The sequence below is a fragment of the Pimephales promelas genome, chromosome 22 (genome assembly GCF_988280905.1).
Source record: "Pimephales promelas chromosome 22, fPimPro1.hap1.1, whole genome shotgun sequence".
NCBI lineage: Eukaryota > Metazoa > Chordata > Actinopteri > Cypriniformes > Leuciscidae > Pimephales > Pimephales promelas.
Window position 1 is genome coordinate 10,192,779 of NC_142790.1, and position 19,440 is coordinate 10,212,218.

Consider the following 19,440-nt stretch of genomic DNA (forward strand, 5'->3'; position numbering starts at 1 on the left):
TTAAACATGACACTTCTCTAACGTGAAACTTTAGTATCACAAACATTTTAAACTAACTCACCATCCACACCATAGACTTTATAAAACAATGGACATAGTGTCTGTGACGTCACCCGTAGGTTTCTGAAGAGCACTTTTGAAGCCCAAAGTGGGTGGAGCCAGCACTCACCATCTTGGTAGCGCGTTGGTGGTGTATGGTGTATTTTAACAGTGTTGTTCAATAAAACCCATTTGATTACTTTGATACTTTATTTGAACCAATTGTTATTACTTGTTATTATACATTTGTATTTTAAAGGCTGTTGTTCACTTGGATCTCTTTACCACATTTTTATCCACATTTAAGTACTCGATTTATTGATGGGAAAATGGGTAGAATACCCGATTATTACTAAAATAATTGATAGCTGCAGCTCTACTTTACTTTTGCTTTAAAGGATTTCATAGAAATTTGGATTCCATTTGGAGTTTCACTACTGAAGTTATATTTTTCATCATGCTGGAGATGTCTGTTTAAATCTGTTGTTTACACATTTCTGAGAGTAGTTTTTAATTACATTTTAATACTTGATTCCAGTTGACTCTAAACTTTGCATTTGTTTAATGTGAAAAAACCCAACTGTTAGGGTTTAATTGAAACAGTTTACATGTATACTTTTTTTAATATTACATTTTTGAATCCCAAAGTTGCAAGACATAAAATGTTCTTATGTTAAATTGTTGATTTTTTTGGTGGGAAATTAATTGTTTTGATTAATTGAAACAAAAATAGTTGTTAGTGGCAGCCCTATTTCAAAGTTGTTATTGTACAGTGATAAACAGGAAAAATTATGCATTTCGGCTGAAGTCCGTTCAGTGTTTCAGATCCATTGTAAAGATCTTCATTATTATTAAATTAGTTCATTTCATCTATAAAGCAGTACTGCAAAAAATGTTGTCATCAAGGCTCAGTTCAGTTCTCATACAACAGTGTCAGGACAGTCAAAACAATAATATTGTTGAATACAAGCAGCGATGGGCGGGCCCTCCCACCTGTAGCGCGTCGGGGTGTGAGGCGGCTGCGTTGTATATTGTGGAGCTCAGCCAGTGTGGCTGTGAATTTGCTATGCATCCAAATCAACCAAAAATTAACGTAAAATTCAAAATGGCCGACTTCCTGTTGGGTTTAGGGCATTGCTCCAAGAGGCTTTTTTGTACGTCTGGACATGATCCATGTGCCAAAGAAATTCCGTACATGTAGGTCAAACGTGCGGCGGGGGCTGCTTCGTTAAAGGTCACTTCCTGTTTCCAGCAGGTGGCGCTATGACTGTGGACTAATTTCGGCATTTACATGTGTTCAGGGCGGGACTATTGTATAACGTATAAAATTTTGCGCAGGTCTGAGGATGTACACTGAAGTTACAACAACTTCCTGTTTCATGGCGAATCGTCTACGCCTCGGACACGCCCATCGACGAAAACGCGCAGGTAGCACAACTTTTCATCGTCAATGCCTTTAGAAGGCACAGCAGAAATTTGAAGTTGATCCAACTAAATCCCTAGGAGGAGTTCGTTAAAGTACGTAGTGAGTAAATCATCCAAAAATGGCGGTAAAATTAGAAATGGCTGACTTCCTGTTGAGTTTAGGGTATGGGTTCTTGAGGCTTTTTTTCTCGCACTGTTAGTGCTCGGGCCCTAATAATAATAACCCTAACAGTTTCAATAGGGTCCTCGCACTGTTAGTGCTCGGGCCCTAAAAAGAAAAAAAATAATCCTAACAGTTTCAATAGGGTCCTCGGACCGTTAGTGCTCGGGCCCTAATAATAGTTTCATTGTGCAGTGAAGAGTAGACAGATTTTTTAACCGACAATGAGCCCATGGTGAACTGAAGTGATCGACAGCTTTAGTGATTATAGAGGGAGCACTCTTAGCTCGATTTCTGTAAATAACACATCTATAAAAGTTTTATCTTACTGATTCATGAGATGTATAGGAATCAAAATATTAAAATAGTGGGACGAAGAGAAAGTTTGGACACACTGCACTGCACTAGTGGGTCACACAAATACATATATCCACTCTACATTATCCAATGGGTTGTGCTGCACGCAACAAGAAATCTCCACACAGCAATCATCACAGAAATTCAGCAGAGACATGCTATGACAGTTGATAACACTACTGTAGGAGTAAAGCTGACACATATCAAAAGATACTCACTACTTTGCGCAGTCGATGAGTTGATACTCGTTTGAGCGCTCGAAACAGGCCTTCACCCCCTCATCGTCCCACAGATGCGTTGCATGCTCAAAAAACTCCTGTAAAAAAATAGAAAAACCACACAATATTGAGTTAGCATCTATTTATGTGACCGTAATTAACACAAAATAAAAGTAAGAAGGGAATAAAAACCTTGACTGCTTACTGCTAACTTTTGACAGTAACAAACAAATAAACAAACATTATACAAAAACATTTTTTAAGAAGAAAATGGTGTTATAAACAAGCCACAGTTAAGTAAAGCAGTTGCTGTAAAACTGTACAATTGGGATATTGTCAGCGGCAAAAGACCACTTTACTGTACATTATCATTCTAAATCACCACCTGACTCCTGTTGTTGATCTGTAAAAATAAGGCATATTCTCATGAACTATGATGCTGATGTCTTTGCTAATATGTTTAACACAAGCATCGAAATGTCGCAAATGTACATTTCCAGATGTCTCCTGCATGATTTTAATACTCCAAAAGATTCCAAAAAGTCCAAGTTTTAGGTCGGCACAGACAGCAGGGAGTAGACTGGACATATAACTGTTACATACGTGCGATATTGATAATTCTTCACATTTAAAGCCGATAACCAATATATTGGCCGATAAATCTAAATTCACATTTTGATTTATTGGCTGATAAATCTAAATTCAAATTTTGACTTTGATAGCCTGAACATAAAAAAACAAAAGTCTCACCATTAAAAGCCATATCCCAAACACTTTACAATACAATACAATAGCCTAGTTTGAACCAGTGTAAGATTCCTTAACTTTTAAATTTTATTTTACACTCCTATGGCCAAATTTTTGTATCAAAAAATGGTACCACTATACGATTTAATTTTGTTAGCATTAGTTAACATGAACCAACAATGAATGAACAACACTTCTACAGCATTTATTATCTTAGGTAATGTTAATCTCAACATTTAAAGGGTCGAGAAACCCTCCTCTTTCAGCTCAAGTCTAGCTCACAATCTTTTTGAAAAATGCAACTTAAATGGGCGTGGCTAGCTGTGAGAAGAAGGGAGGGAGTGGGTGTAGTATGGCCATGTCCCATGCACATCGACTGTCACTAAAAAGAAATGATAAAACACGAGGAAATGCTAGATTTTTATATATAGCTGGCAAAGTTAGTCTTATGAAATACACTGACACTTTATTATTGTCCTTTCAAAAGTAACTGAATGCCCTGCTACATATATTAGCCTACAGTAATAGTAATTCTATTTAAAACACATTAATGTAGACTACATGTATAATTATAATGTCATTATAAAATACATAGTGGTTTATATAGACACTATAAATGCATTTCAGAAAAAAAAAACTATTAATTTTCTGCTTTAAAAATCGTTCTGTGCATAGTCCACATGCCCTCTGAACCCTCATAATAAAGATGGCTCTGCAGAGGTGGATGACTTCTCATTTTAGACACACACACACACACACATCTGAAGGGATAGAAAAGTCCTCGGGATACCGCCGCATCTCTCGCAAGACGCCACTTGGATTAGTTGTCAACAAGGCGAAGTCCACAATTCTCCACTTCTCGCAGCTCTCTCTCTCTCTCTCGAGAAAATGTATGTGGCACACACTATAGTTTAGATCATGTTTAGATGTGTCTATGGTTGATGGCAAACCAACCGTCAAGAGCCAGAGTCTAGCCCTGGCAGCATCACGGGAACATCAACGCACTTGGACTTTGCACCATGAAAACAAATACTTGCGTCCGGTCATGATTGCCTCTCTCATCTACTACGCGATATCACAGTTTGACATGTCTGTCGTTGAAAAGATCCACGTGGTGTCATGAATAATTAAGAGACCGTGTCTTCTCATAGGATAAGAAAACTCAAAATAAAAAACTCAGGATAAGAAAAAGTCGTCAACGCACTCACAGTGCACGGCCACGTCACAGCCGGTGACGTGGACACGATGAATTTTTTTAAACCCGGAAGACGAAAAAAGTGGGAAAAAAACTCAAATTTAACCATTTTAACCCTATTATTAAATCTAACAGATGTTAACATTGTCTTCAATGGTGTTCAACACACATGCCTATGTTAAAATCTCAGAAAATTTGGTTTGGGGTTTCATGAACCTTTAAGACTTTTTTAAGATACAAAGTTGTTACATTTAATGCAATGTGAACTAACATGAACTAACAGAGAGCAATAACCTTTGTTAGTGTTAAGTTAATAAAATGTCCATGTTGCATTAGCAAATGATACATTATTGTAAAGGGTTCCCCAAAATGATTATCTAACAATAAATAAAAAATAAACAAATAACCTAAATAATGCAAACAAATCATTGAAATAACATTGGGCTGCAGTGCATATAAAGAAACAAAATGCATGTGCCATGGACAAATAAAAGGAAATAGCCTCCGCACGGACAATTAGTAAGGAATTGATTTTAATCAAACCATATTGTAGATGAAAATAATATGACAAGTGATGGTTATTAATAATAATGCATCAATGTTTAAAAAAAAAAAAATGAAAATAAGGCTTAATATTACAGTAATAGTACACTGCCTGAATTATTATCATGCACTGTTCGTTCATTGGCCAGAGAAGAACGTCTCGGGTTATGACTATAACCCTTGTTCCCTGAGAAGGGAACGAGACACTGCGTCGATAAAATCGACTCTTTGGGGACGCTCCCTAAGCGTGCGCCTCTGAAGTATGAATGAAACTAATCCAATCCTGATTGGTGTTGCGTCGTGACGTAACATGTGACGGCATACCCGGAAGTATAAAAGTGACGCTGTCACAACACACACTAGCCTCGCGATGAAGCAAGACGCTCAAGGGTCTGAAAAGGGGGCGTGGCAACACGACGCAGTGTCTCGTTCCCTTCTCAGGGAACAAGGGTTATAGTCATAACCCGAGACGTTCCCTATCGAGGGAACTCAACACTGCGTCGATAAAATCGACTCTTTGGGGAACGAGTACCCACTAGGCCACGCACCGAACAGACCCGCCCCAGAGTGAAACTGATTAGGCACTCAGCAAGGGCCGAGTACGTGTGCACCGGGCGTACTGGGAAGGCTGAGACTGTAAAACCTGATGAAAGTATGCGGGGTAGCCCAGCCGGCTGCCTCACAAATCTCCTGCAGAGGTACTCCCGACAGAAGGGCCCTAGAGGAAGCCATGCCTCTAGTCGAGTGAGCCCTTAAGGCCAAAGGTGAAGGAACCCCACGCACCTTGTAAGCCTCAGTAATAGCCTGGACAATCCAGTTACTTATAGTTTGTTTGGTCGCCGGGAGCCCCCTCTTAGGTGACCCAAAGCATACTAACAACTGGTCAGATCTTCTCCAAGAAGCAGACTTTTCCAAGTATACACTCAAAGCTCTGACGGGGCAGAGCAAGTGAAGCCTCTCTTCTCCCGCCGACACATGAGGTGGAGGATGGAATGCCTGAAGGACTACAGAGCGAGCCGTACTCGAAGGAACTTTAGGCACGTAGCCCGGACTCGGGTGCAAAAAGGCCTTTACTTTGCCAGGGGCAAACTCCAAGCAAGCTGGCGTTACCGCCAGGGCCTGGAGATCTCCCACCCTCATAAGAGAGGTAATCGCTAAGAGAAAGACCATTTTCAACGTTAAGTCCTTAGGCGAAGCCGACTCTAAAGGTTCGAAGGGAGCGAAGGACAACCCTTCCAGAACTATTGCCAGATCCCAGGCAGGCACCCTGGACCTGACCGCCGGCCTCATCCTCCAAGCACCACGGAGAAACCTAATGACCAACTGGTGCCTCCCCAGAGGTCCACCATCTACTGGCGCGTGGAAAGCCGAAACGGCAGCCACGTACACCTTAAGAGTGGACGGGGAGAGACCCGCAGAGAAACGATCCTGAAGGAATTCCAGAACTGAAGCCACTGGGCAGTTTACTGGATCCAACCTTCGTTCTCCACACCAAGTGTGAAACACCTTCCACTTGAGGCCATATAATCTCCTGGTAGATGGGGCCCTAGAGCTAAGTATGGTTTCAACCACCTCAGCTGATAAGCCAGCATTTAGGTACTGAACCCCCTCAGAGGCCAGACCCACAGCTTCCACAACTCTGGGCGAGGGTGGAAGATTGTGCCCTCCGCCTGAGACAATAGATCCCTCCTCAGAGGAATCGGCCATGGCGGAGCTATGAGGAGTGATATTATATCCGAGAACCATACTCGTGTCGGCCATCTCGGGGCAACCAGAAGTAGACTGATGCCCTCTTGACGGACCCTCTCCAGGACCCCTGGGAGCAGAGCGATCGGGGGGAAAGCATACAGGCGAAGCCTCGGCCAAGCCTGTACCATGGCATCCAACCCCAGTGGGGCTGGATGTGAGAGGGAGAACCAAAGTGGACAGTGGGACGTCTCTCGAGACGCAAACAGATCCACTTCCATCGGTCCGAACCTCTCCCATATCGACTTCACCACATCCGGATGAAGTCTCCATTCCCCGGGCCTCAGCCCCTGCCTCGACAGGATGTCTGCTCCCCGATTCTGAACCCCTGGGATATACATTGCCCTTATTGACAATATCTTTCCCTGGGACCAAAGGATAATCTGATGCGCCAGTTTGCACAGAGGGCGCGATCTGAGTCCCCCCTGTCGGTTCAGATAGGCCACCACTGACGTATTGTCTGTCCGTATAAGGACGTGGCGACCCTCGATGTCTGGGAGGAAGCTCCTCAAAGCCTTGAATACCGCCATCATCTCCAGGCAATTTATATGCCAAGTGCGATGATGGTCCTGCCACAGACCCCTGGTAAAGCGGCCGTCCATGACCGCGCCCCAGCCCGTAAGGGAGGCGTCTGTCGAAACGGTTTCCCGGCGACATGACACCCCCAACACTGGCCCTTGGGATAGGAACCAAGGCTTCTTCCATATTTGCAGAGACTGAAGGCACTTACTCTGATCATACGGAACGGATTTCCTTTGGGTGAGAACCCCTTGGTCTTCAACCACCACTGGAGGGGCCTCATGTGAAGGAGGCCCAGAGGAATAATGTTGGATGCCGCTGCCATGAGGCCCAGCATCCTTTGAAAGTGTTTCACAGTGACGGCCTGACCTAGCCTCACCCTGGACACCATCGCCAGAATTGACTCGATACGTGCGGGAGACATACGTGCCTGCATTGTAATCGAGTTCCACACGACTCCCAAAAAGGTCGTGCCCTGGGACGGTTCTAGCACACTCTTCTTCAAATTGAGTCTTAACCCCAATTTTTGAATATGGCCAAGAACGACATCTCGATGCCGAACTGCCATCTCCCGAGACTGGGCCAAAATAAGCCAGTCGTCGAGATAATTCAATACGCGAATCCCCTGAAGTCTCAGTGGAGCAAGGGCCACGTCCATACACTTGGTAAATGTGCGGGGAGAGAGTGCTAGGCCGAACGGAAGAACCCGATATTGGTATGCTTCGCCCCCGAAAGCGAACCTCAGGTATCTCCTGTGACAAGGAAGGATGGAGATGTGAAAATAGGCGTCCTTCAGATCTATCGTGACAAACCAGTCCTCGGATCTGATTTGACTCACGATTGTTGGAATGGTCAACATTCTGAATTTGAACCTTCTCAGAGACCGGTTCAACACCCTGAGATCCAAAATTGGCCTTAACCCCCCATCCTTCTTTGGAACTATAAAGTACCGGCTGTAAAACCCGGACTCCCTGTCTACCGGAAGAACACGTTCTATGGCTCCTTTCGACAGCAGAGTCTGTACTTCTTGTTCCAACACCTGAGCCTGCTCTGGGACCACCGCAGTGAGCACCACCCCAGAGAACTTGGGGGGGCGGTGCGCGAACTGCAGTCTGTACCCAACTCGTATTATCTGCAGGACCCATGGAGATATGTTGGGAAGATGATACCATCCCTCTACAAAATCTGCTAAGGGTACCAGCCTCTCGAGGCTGGCCTCTGGTGTCTTTTCGCTGGAAATTGATGCGGCCCGAAGCGCTGTTAACGGCGGACCTGCATCTTTTCCTAGAGGGCCCCGTTGTGAGAACAACCTCGGTTGTCTCACTGCGGAGGGGGCAGCCCTCTGAAGTCCTGCCTTGGCTAGGACCTCTTTTCCGAAGTCCTCTTAGCCTGAATGACGTCCCTCAGGTCGCCCCTCTGGCTGGAGGACTTCGGTTTTTGGGAGCGTTTCCTCTGTTGCCAAGACCCCGGAGGGGGGGCTCTAGAGGAAACGCTCTCCTTCTGCTCTGCCCTGTGGGAGGAGCTGGCTGATGGCTGGGGCTGATTGCTTTGCCCCCCCCTACTAGATTTGGCCTTCGCTTTCCGGGGGAGGTACTGCTGGAACGCCGCAGATTGTTTTCTCGACTCCTGAAACCTGTCGACAACCGAATTAACGGCGTCGCCGAACAGGCCAGAAGCCGAAAGCGGCGCATCCAGCAGGAAGGACCTATCCTTTTCTTTAATTCCGGATAAGTTCAGCCACAGATGCCTCTCCGTGGCCACCATGGCCGCCATAGAGCGGCCAATAGCGCTGGCCGCTTCCCTAGTGGCCCGGAGAGACAAATCTGCGGCCTTCCTCAACTCCGCGACATCTTCAGGAGTAGGCCCCTCCCCCTCATCCAAATCTTTCAGGAGGTCGGCCTGGTATGCCTGCAAAATCGCCATTGAGTGCAGACACGAACCAGCCCGACCCGCCGCCATGTAAGCCCTGCCCACCAATGCAGATGTCTCTCTGCAGGGCTTACTAGGCAACACCGGGGTCTTTAGGGAAGACGCCGATTCGGGAGAGAGATAGCTCGCTAAAGCCTCCTCCACCTTCGGCATCTTCCCATATCCCATATCTCGAGCCCCCATAACATTGCTGTAATCTATTACATTGGGACTCGAAATACGGGACGAATGCGGTCTTTCCCACGTTCTCGAGATCTCTTTATGGAGATCAGGGAAAAACGGCAGACCCCGGCGGTGAGGCTGTGACCTGCGCTGCAGGTAACGCTCGTCCATTTTACTGGTGACTTGCGTTTCCTGCTCATGTTGTGGCCAGCTGATGTTTAGTCTGGCCACAGCGCGTGTCACAACCTCCACCAGCTCCTCATAACCCAGGCCGCGTGATGGCGTGCTGAGATCACGGTCGTCCGCATCGATGCTGAGCACGTCCCCTTCCTCAGAAGTAGACAGCTCAAGCACCGGGACCTGATCGCGGGTAGGAGAAACCGCAGCGCGGGCTCCCACACCACTCTCAGAGGCTGCGGGACCAGCCGATGGCGAGCGAGAAAATGCCTCAGCATTCTCACTCTCCTCCGCCAGATCCCGCTGCGAACCCCAGGATCTCAGTCGCCGCATCGCCTCGACATATGCGGGACCGGAACCCTGGGGAACGCGAGCCTGACCGTGCTCGTCAAAGCACGCCAGCCGGGAGCGCAGCACTCTAATAGGCAAAGCCTCACACATTTCACAAGCAGCCCCCTCGAGAGCTGCCCGTGCGTGCTGCACTCCCAAACAATACACACATAGAGAGTGTGCGTCCCCACCCGTGATGAAACGAGGGCAGGGATGCACACACCTCTTGAATTGTTCACTGGCCATACTTTCTTTCAATAATAAGACAAACAACACCAAATAAGACAGACAGTTTCAACATAAAGCGCTTGCTGAAGAGCGAAAGCTAGTGTGTGTTGTGACAGCGTCACTTTTATACTTCCGGGTATGCCGTCACATGTTACGTCACGACGCAACACCAATCAGGATTGGATTAGTTTCATTCATACTTCAGAGGCGCACGCTTAGGGAGCGTCCCCAAAGAGTCGATTTTATCGACGCAGTGTTGAGTTCCCTCGATAGGGAACTAGCTCAATGACTGACCCTGTTTTTTTTTTTTTTTCGTTTTTTTTCCCTCTTCATTCTGCCACCTGATGGATTTTTGGTTCCTTGCCACTGTTGCCTTTTTCAACTCTATTGCCATTGGCTTTTGGCTTGCTTAGTTGGGGACATTAAATTTAACATTTAATTTAATATTTAACAATAATATTGCTCTGCCTGCATTGACACCATTATATGAGAACTGAACTGAGCTGGATGATGATGACATCACGGTTTTCTCCAGAGCGGCTATATATATATATATTAACTAAATTAATAACTTTTTTACAACAAATTGAAACATCACTGAACTTACTTAAGCTGGACTGTGATGCGATTTTCTTCTGGAAACAAGCGTCACATTATTTTCCTGTTATCTCTGTAAAGCTGCTTAGAAAACAATCTGTATTATAAAAAGCGCTATATAAATAAAGGTGACATGACTTAAACATCTGAAATATTAGGCCTACTGTTTCAAATGACATCTTTGCTGTTTGAGCTGCACACGCTAAAGCTGAAGAGAACGAATACCTGTAAGCTGAAGAATGCAACTAAACCAAAATTTATTACAATAATAGTCTATACAATAATAATGTATTGTATATGACAGTCCCCATAGCTTTTAATGTTTTTCATTGCTGTTTGATTGCACACACTAAAGCTGAAGAGAATGAGCACAGGGAAACTGAATAACTTGTATAGCGGGTTATTGAACTCAACGAAACGCATCCTAAATGAGAGTAATCTGATATTTATATAACAAACGTAATATCATGACTTATATCTGCACAAAATGATGCGAATGCATAAGCGAACTTGATTGTGCTGTTTAGAATGTGTAACCCCTGTTTTAGCCATTCCCACAAAAACACGCTGAAACGTTTAGTTGCCTAAACCCAGAGATTTAACAACTTTTTATTACATTATGCACACAATTAACGCATCCATGTATACACACACACACACACACACGCACACACACACACGCACACACACACACACACACACACACACACACACACACACACACACACACACACACACACTACAACTTACAATGGCACAAAATGTTACAAAAGCTCAAGTGAACTTGACTGTGCTTGTCATGAAGGCTTGACTCCGTAGACAATGAGATTGTTGCGCTGAAACACTGGCAAACTAGCCAGACTTCATCATACTAATATTCTATTCAGAATGTGAGTTTGATACTGCTCCATAGAGCTTTGATTATGAGGCGTGTTTTAATCGAACCAGGGGGAAAAAAACTAAATTGGATAGATCCACAACCAATCAGAGCAAGGCAGTAAGTGACGTATGTTGAGCGAGCTGTCAACAGAACTGAACTGCACACACTCTGGGAATTTAAAAGAAAAATGTGTGTTAACGACCTTTGCCGATGTTGCAAAAACAATTTAAGGATTTGCGGAGTACTTACAAACTCGAAAAACATTTTTGAATGAAATAGAAAATGTGAATGTATATATGAACAAGTTCTCCGTTTAGAATTAGATCACCACAATAAAGCCAACAAATCTGCTCGCATTTGACAGAGCATAACTTGACTGATTTTAATAAATGGAGAGACAACGTCAGAAGTCATGATTTAATAATAATACAATACACTAAAAATAATAATACACTGCTTATAAGGGGTACAGTGACTACCAGTATGGGTATAGTGTGCGAGTAGAATAACAAAGTGTCACCATTGTTTGATGCAGCGATGGCTTTGACATGAGTTGTATCGCCGTGATGCTCATTTCAGTTGCTTCTTTTGGTCTTCCATGAGTGCAACCAATGGAGTAGTGAAACCACAATGACAACTGGGTTTTTCACTGTGTCCCTCTTCTTAGCAACCATCGGAGCCAGTTGATAAATTAAACTTTTGCCGAATCCCGTAGGAAGGACTGCAAACACATCTTGACGATTGATAAATGCCTTGATTGCAGTTCTCTGTTCATCTTTTAAAATTAATGCGCGGCCGATTTCTTCTAAAATAGGTGCGATAGCGGAATCTATACATCTCAATTCTCCAACTGCAGTCATCTATGTTGTAAACCAGTTCAAACCAAGCGCTCTTTGATGACGTGATTAACGTAACTGCAGATCATCTGTCCATCATTGTATAAAGCCCACCCTGGCAATTTGATTGGCCCGACAATTTTTTTTACTGATCATAATTACTCCTCAATGGATCAAGTCCAGACCGAACTTCCAGACCAAAAAATGTTGTGGGTGGGGTTTGGGCTGGCATTCAGGCTACTGGTGAACAAGAATTCACAGCATTCTTCTATACTCATGTTCTTGTTATGTTATAAAGCTTATATGACAGATTTGTGCAGCACATGTTGCACTTAATTGTATCTTCCTTTTCAAAGTGATTCAAATCATATCAAGCAATTCAAAACCATTAAGGCGAACATCAAGTGTCTGGGTTGAAGTAAATAATCCATTATCTATCGGCTTTAATATATCAACCTAATTTTCTTATCTGATCGATTACGATAACATTAAAAATGACCATTTATCGGACGATATTGTGGAATGTGGTCAATATATCGTGCATCCCTATATTAAATGCCATAAGAGAAGTACTCATGGGAACAGAAAGCTGCCTCTCACTCACGCTGTGTGCAGATCCTGAATTTAATTATCTTCCGCAGCTTATATGGCCAAATACACACATTTATGTCAGAATGTTTGTCTTGGTGAGTATTCAAGTAAAAACAGTTGAGAAAGAAGCACACATGTAACAATATAATGCATCCATGCATGCAGCAGCCAAATAAACCTGCTTCCGTCTGTGTGCTTAATGTTAATCAAAGACAGAGAAAATCACTCACTGCTCTTGATGAAATCATTTTTTTTTTTTTTGCTTTAAAGGACAAGTTCGGTATTTTACACTTAAAGCCCTGTTTTAAGATAGTTTCTGATGAAATAGAACGGTTAATGTTGAAATTTGGACACATGCTGCTGGCCAGAGAATTTTCGGTTTCTGTGGTTACACACCCCCACCTCCACAATGGTTGCATGGGTGCACTGGAACAATCCTTCATAAAACGCATTAAACTTCAGTTTACAAAGACGTGAAACTCACCGAGTGGTCTGGGGTGTTCACTGATATGATCACACAAAAATCGCTGCAAAAGATCCTTTCCAACAGGTTTTATAGTTTTTGTCGAAGTCAAGTCAATGGAGTTGGACAAAAACTATGATAAAACCTGGAAAGGATCTTTTGCAGCGATTTTTGTGTGAGCATTTCAGTGGACATCCCAAACACTCGGTGAGTTTCACATCTTTGTAAACTAAAGTTTAATGAGTTTTATGGCCTACATTACACTACATACTTGAACCATAAACCCTCTGGTTTTCCCTCATGGTAAAAATCACACTTGCTTTTATATTTAACGCCACAGTAAAACACAAACACTGCTGTTCACTTTCGGAAGTTGTAGGGATGTTTTCTTCTCACAAAAAGAATGTGAAATGTGTACATTGAATATATAATTTTCAGTTTATAAATATATTTAAATTAGGGCTGTGCAAAGATTAATTGCGATCAATCGCATCCAAAATAAAAGTTTGTGTTTACATCATATATGTGTGTGTGCTGTGTATAATTATTTTGTATATAAATACATATGCATGCATGTATATATTTAAGAATTATTTGCACATAGATACTATATATATATATATATATATAATTTATATTATATATAAATACAAATATTTTATATATGAATAACACATTTTCTTAAATATATGCATGTGTGTGTATTGTATATAATAATCATACACAGCACACACAAATATATTACGTAAACACAAACTTTTATTTTGGATGCGATTAATCGCATTAATTTGCACAGCCCTAATTTAAATATAATTACATTTTATCGTATCGCACATCAAATATTGCATTATTTAAAGTTATTTTCTTCAATATCGTGCAGCCCTATTCACTACTTATTTTTCTTCATTTTCTCTGATCCACTTGCTCATTTAAACTGCTCTGGAATAAAATCAATGAATAAGACTTGTTTTAGAATAATAAAAATAAATTATTATTATTATTGAAAATGTAAAGTTGACAGACAAATTATTATTTTTTTTTTTTACACATTACAAAACATTGAAAGAAAGTTTCTCTGCAGCACTACAGGAGTGAGTGCTGACGAGGGAGGGGGTTTCTGGGGAGCATACTTGTTTTTTGCGCCTTTTCCTCAGAGGATGCAGGCAGCTATACAATAATTAGGTCCCTGGTGAGGGCCCATCATATAATCATCACAATAAAGCAAAACAAATGGATACACAGAAGCAAAACAAACGCATCACGGCTCATGAACAACGCTACACACTCTCTAAGACATCTCACAAACGTCTGGTTGATATGACATCAACACTCAAAGAAAATCTGATCCAAAATTGCAAAATAGAAGTCAAATCGAGGGGCCAAATTCTGGGAAAGCTTTGCCTGTTCTGTTTATTTATTTATTTTATAAAATAATTTATAATAAGAAGAAAAAAATATTGTATTCTCTTTTTTTGCTGCATTATAATTTTGGGTAACACTTTACAGTAAGGGTACATGGATTATCATGAATTCATGTATAAATGAATGCATGAACTTTGCATTCATTCATGTATTAATATCTCATGAATCATCAGGAATTAACACAAGTTCAATATTTTTCCTTCATGACTTTATGAATGAACAACACCTTAATTAAAACATTAACTAAGATGAGCACATCATCATGAATTATGATTTATTACGCATGATCATGATGTTTTCTTTGTTCTTAGTCCAGGTCAGTGACCTAGTCACCACTTTAGTTGAGGGGCCACACACATGATGAAGTCATTAATAGATTAATGCTTAGTTAATGATGACTACTTTGGACAGACAACAAAATAGAGCAATCGCAGCTCATAGCACACATATTCTGTTAATCAAATACAGAAGTCATCATTAACTAAGCATTATCTATCAATGACTTCATCATGTGTGTGGCCCCTCAACTAAAGTGGTGACTAGGTCCTTTGAAACACTGATGAACAATGTGCTATTAATGGTGGCATAACTGTGAACAAAGAAAACATCATGATCATGCGTAATAAATCATAATTCATGATGATGTGCTCGTCTTAGTTAATGTTTTAATTAAGGTGTTGTTCATTCATGAAGTCATGAATGAAAAACGTTGAACTTGTGTTAGTTTCTGATGATTCATGAGATATTAATTCATGAATGAATGCATAATTCATGCATTAATTTATACATGAATTCATGATAATTCATGTACCCTTACCGTAAAGTGTTACCTAATTTTGGCACCGTTTTACAATAAGATTGCATTAGTTAACATTAGTTAATGCATTAACTAACATAAACTAACATTGAGCAATACATTTGTTACAGTATTTTTTATTTTGCTAACGTTAGTTAAAATGGAAATAAAAATACAACTACTCATGGATGGTTGTCAGCTCAGGTCTATTAATTAATATTAAGAGATACAACTTTTTATTTTAATATATTAGTAAATGTTGAATTTAACATTAACTAAGATTAATAAATGCTTTAGAATAATTTTTCACTGTTAGTTCATGTTAGCTCTAATGTAGTTGTAAAGTGTTCCCTTTTAAAAAAGCTACACTCAATGCTGCACGAAAGCATTATGGGGAAAAACTCTTTGTTTGACCAGTTATGAACACGTGTGGTAGGCCTGTCAAATGAAAAAAAAAAAAATAGAATATTTGTCGAATTTGAAAAAAAAAAACTGCACATTCAAATTCAAAAACCATTTGAATTTTTGCCATGTTAAGAGGCGTGAATTTTGCGAGACATTTTTTTTTTTGTTAGCTTAAGATCACTCACTGCAGATCAAGTTGACCGTCTGGTGTTTGTCATGACCCCCATTGGGCTCATGTGCATTTGTTATTATCGGAGCTGGCCAACTTTATCATGTGGAGCTATGTCTACTGAGGTGGGTAATACTAACCGGTATTAAGGGGGGCGTGTGTTTGTCAAATTGCCGTGAAGCAGTTTGTGTTTCTCACTCGTTCTCGCTTCTCACGAGACTTTCTATTTCCATCTTACTGGGATGTTAGTCCCCATGTTGCAAGGTTGGTTTTCTAGCTGGGAATGCTAAGGGGAGCGTGCAAAGTCACCATTTTCACTGGAACAGGTTATTTAACCACCCAATTTCTGATTTCTAAATGGTTTTATTAAGTTGAAATAGTTGTCAAGTTCCCCTTTAAGAAAACAATTTGAATTTAGCTTTTCAGCCTTTTTGACAGCCCTAAGTGGCAAAAATGCCAAAGAATTTGGCTTAAATAACCTCTGATGACGACATCTTTGGAATGAGCACGTCAGAGGCAATATATCGACATGTGACAGGTGCGCTCATCAGGTTCTTTTATTTTCAGAACCGAATTGTCCATTTTTTGCACTAAAATCTCTTGCAAACTATCCCTTTGTTAGGAGTTAGCTCTTTGTCAGGCAGAAAAAAAGCCTTTTTCTCACTCTTCTTTCTCTGCACGAAAAGAAAGAGTAGAAAAAAAGCGAGGGAATCATGTCGAGAGTCAAAGAAATGTGTGCCGCCCTGCTCACAGCCCATTTCGGATGACAATCTGCATGAGCTCTGTATAGAATGTCTGGGGAATCACACGATTTAGGATGCAGAATGTGAGCGCTGCGAGACACTTCCTGTCAAAGTGCTCTGCTCCAGGCTTGCACATGTCAGACAAGAGTGAGCGTGCGCGTCCTCTGACGCATTCATGGGGCTCTGTGTGAAGAGCAAGAGACAGGTCCTTCCCTTTCTCTCGGTCTTTCACCAGATTGTGTGTTCCTTCGAGTGTGCCCTGCCACCAATGGCGGACTGAGTACAGCTCACTCAGGGCGGGTCTACACTAAAACTGCAGTTTCAGTCAACAGTCATGGTAGGGGCCTGTGCAAAAGTACGTCACATTGCCCCAAATCTGAGAATGGCTTGTTCTGAATTCTGATTTTTGGGGATTAAAAAAAAAAAACATTGGGTGGATTTTTATCATTATAGGGTGGTTGTGTACACACATTGCCAACACACATTTGTTCAAACACCATGTAAAAGTGAATTTTGCATACTAGGTGCCTTTTTAAGTGGCATGTCTTTGAAAGGTGAAGCACTATACATAACGTAGGGTCAGTCCACTGCCAGATTGTTTCACTGCTGGAGGTTCTGCAGGAAAAGCTGTCAGCATGCACATGTCCTGCTACTCTCAGAGTATCTGTGGCTTGCCACACTCTGGTCGATGGGGTCTCACCCCGACTATCTTCCCAAAGTCCCATTCTCGACCATATATCTGGTCATTCTTCTGTCCTCTGCTGTTAGCCGGAGCAGGAGAAACTCCACTTACAGTGTCCAGCTTGTGCTCTTCAGATTTATGTCCCCCGTGCTAACCAATGCCGTAATTCAGAGTAGCTGTTCATATTATGGGGGGCATAACAGGGGGTGGCCACCACAAAACAGACCCCCATTGGGTGAGGGATGCCATTGCCCTAGCCTAGCGGTCAAGCTTCGCCTCTAGGTATTAGGGCTCATTCAATCAGGGGGTTGCATTCTCCAAGGCTTTAGCAAGAGACGCCCCCTTCTAGCTTTTCTAGCAATCAGGTGATGTGGCAAGCTGTTTCTCTCTGCGCACATTTATCGGATTTTATAGTTTGAATGTTCACGTTACTCCAGGCTCTCACATACTTGAGTTGACATCCCAAGCTCATGCTGAGGCCCTTCTCGTGTTTGTGCGCCTACACTACACAACCTTGAGGGGTCCAGACACTTCCAGTGCTGCGAATTTTATATTCTTGTTCCCCATTGAGTGTAGCTTTTTAAAGGGATGTCTCGACTCTCGGGGTACTTGACTGTAACCCTGTTTCCTGAAAAAGGGGGAACGAAATAATGCGCTTGCACACTACCATGTCAAAATGCCCATTCTGTGCAGTATTCACAAATGTCTCGAATTAATGTAAACAGTTGGGCAAAAAACAGATGTATATCAGTATATTTGGTCAGTGCATTCGGTTTTAAAGTGACAGTAGCCAAATAAATCCGCTGACGTCTCCGTCATTAATCAAACAACAATAGAAAAAGAGAAAAATCACGAACTTCACTTGACTGAACAAATTTTGTATCTTTAATAAAAATCCATTAATACTTATTTCAGATAGAATGTGTTTGTATTTGTACATTTTGATTGAATTTATGTAGGGTATTACCTGAAAGTTTATTTATTCTGTATCTTTATTCTATTGTTAATATTATTTGCTTCATTGTTATTATTTTTAATAAATAAAATAACGAACATAAACTATAACTAATATATATATATATATATATATATATATATATATATATATATATATATATATATATATATATATATATATATATATATTTGTGAAATAAAGTGTCTTATTGGGAAATAAGATTTTTGGTCATTTCAACCATACCTGGCAGTCACATAAAAAATCAGTTTCTACGAGAGCTTTCTTCACAAAGAAACAAAAGGACACAAAACAGAAGTGCTTTGTTTGTAACAACAGTGTTCTCCTCCTGTTACACAAACTTCACAGTCAGAGAGGATGAGATCCCTTTGGAAAATTCAGTGTGACGAGCTGGTGCACTCAGGGAGAGCCAACAAGAGAAAAACATGAAAACAAACCTTAACGACTATTAGTGGCCTTTTATTTAGCACAGATGTTCTCTACCTGCACCTTCATTAGTCAGAGACGAAGCCAAAAGAGTCATTAGAAGGGAGTTAAGCGGGGTGCTCTCGACCCTCGAGAGAGCATGCTAATGACAGCCTGAGCTCACTAGAGCCTCCCAGACACCCAGCGCTACTGTCACCACTGAGCGCAAAATACACACCCTGGGACTCGCACATAAACACACTTGTACAGTGTGAAACACAGGCTTGTCTGGTTGCACACAATTGCACAATATCACAGACAACAAATACAAGCAGGTGAATATGATACAACAAATGACACACAGCACACATTAGAGTGCTTTTCAGCTAATATTCCTTATTTTTAGTGTAAAGTAATTAGTAATAAATTATCTATCCATCTATCTAACTATCTATATATATATATATATATATATATACAGTGGTGCTTGAAGGTTGGTGAACACCTTGCAGAATCTGTGAAAATGTGAATAATTTTAACAAAATATACACTCACCAAGAGGATTATTAGGAACACCATACTAATACTCTGTTTGACCCCATTTCATCTTCAGAACTGCCTTTATTCTGCCTGACATTGATTCAAAAAGGTGCTGAAAGCCTTCTTTAGAAATGTTGGCCCATATTGATAGGATAGCATC

The 19,440-nt window shown here is 41.5% G+C and overlaps 1 protein-coding gene across 2 annotated transcripts in view; it reads right to left on the reverse strand.

Moving 5' to 3' along the window:
* gnal (guanine nucleotide binding protein (G protein), alpha activating activity polypeptide, olfactory type) overlaps nucleotides 1-19,440 on the reverse strand; it is a 188,523-nt gene that overhangs the window by 142,015 nt on the left and 27,068 nt on the right. For both annotated transcript variants that reach the window (XM_089125829.1, XM_089125828.1), the window contains exon 5: nucleotides 2,200-2,297. In XM_089125829.1, coding sequence (XP_088981955.1) covers nucleotides 2,200-2,297 — 98 coding nt within the window. The remainder of the gene's footprint in view (nucleotides 1-2,199; nucleotides 2,298-19,440) is intronic.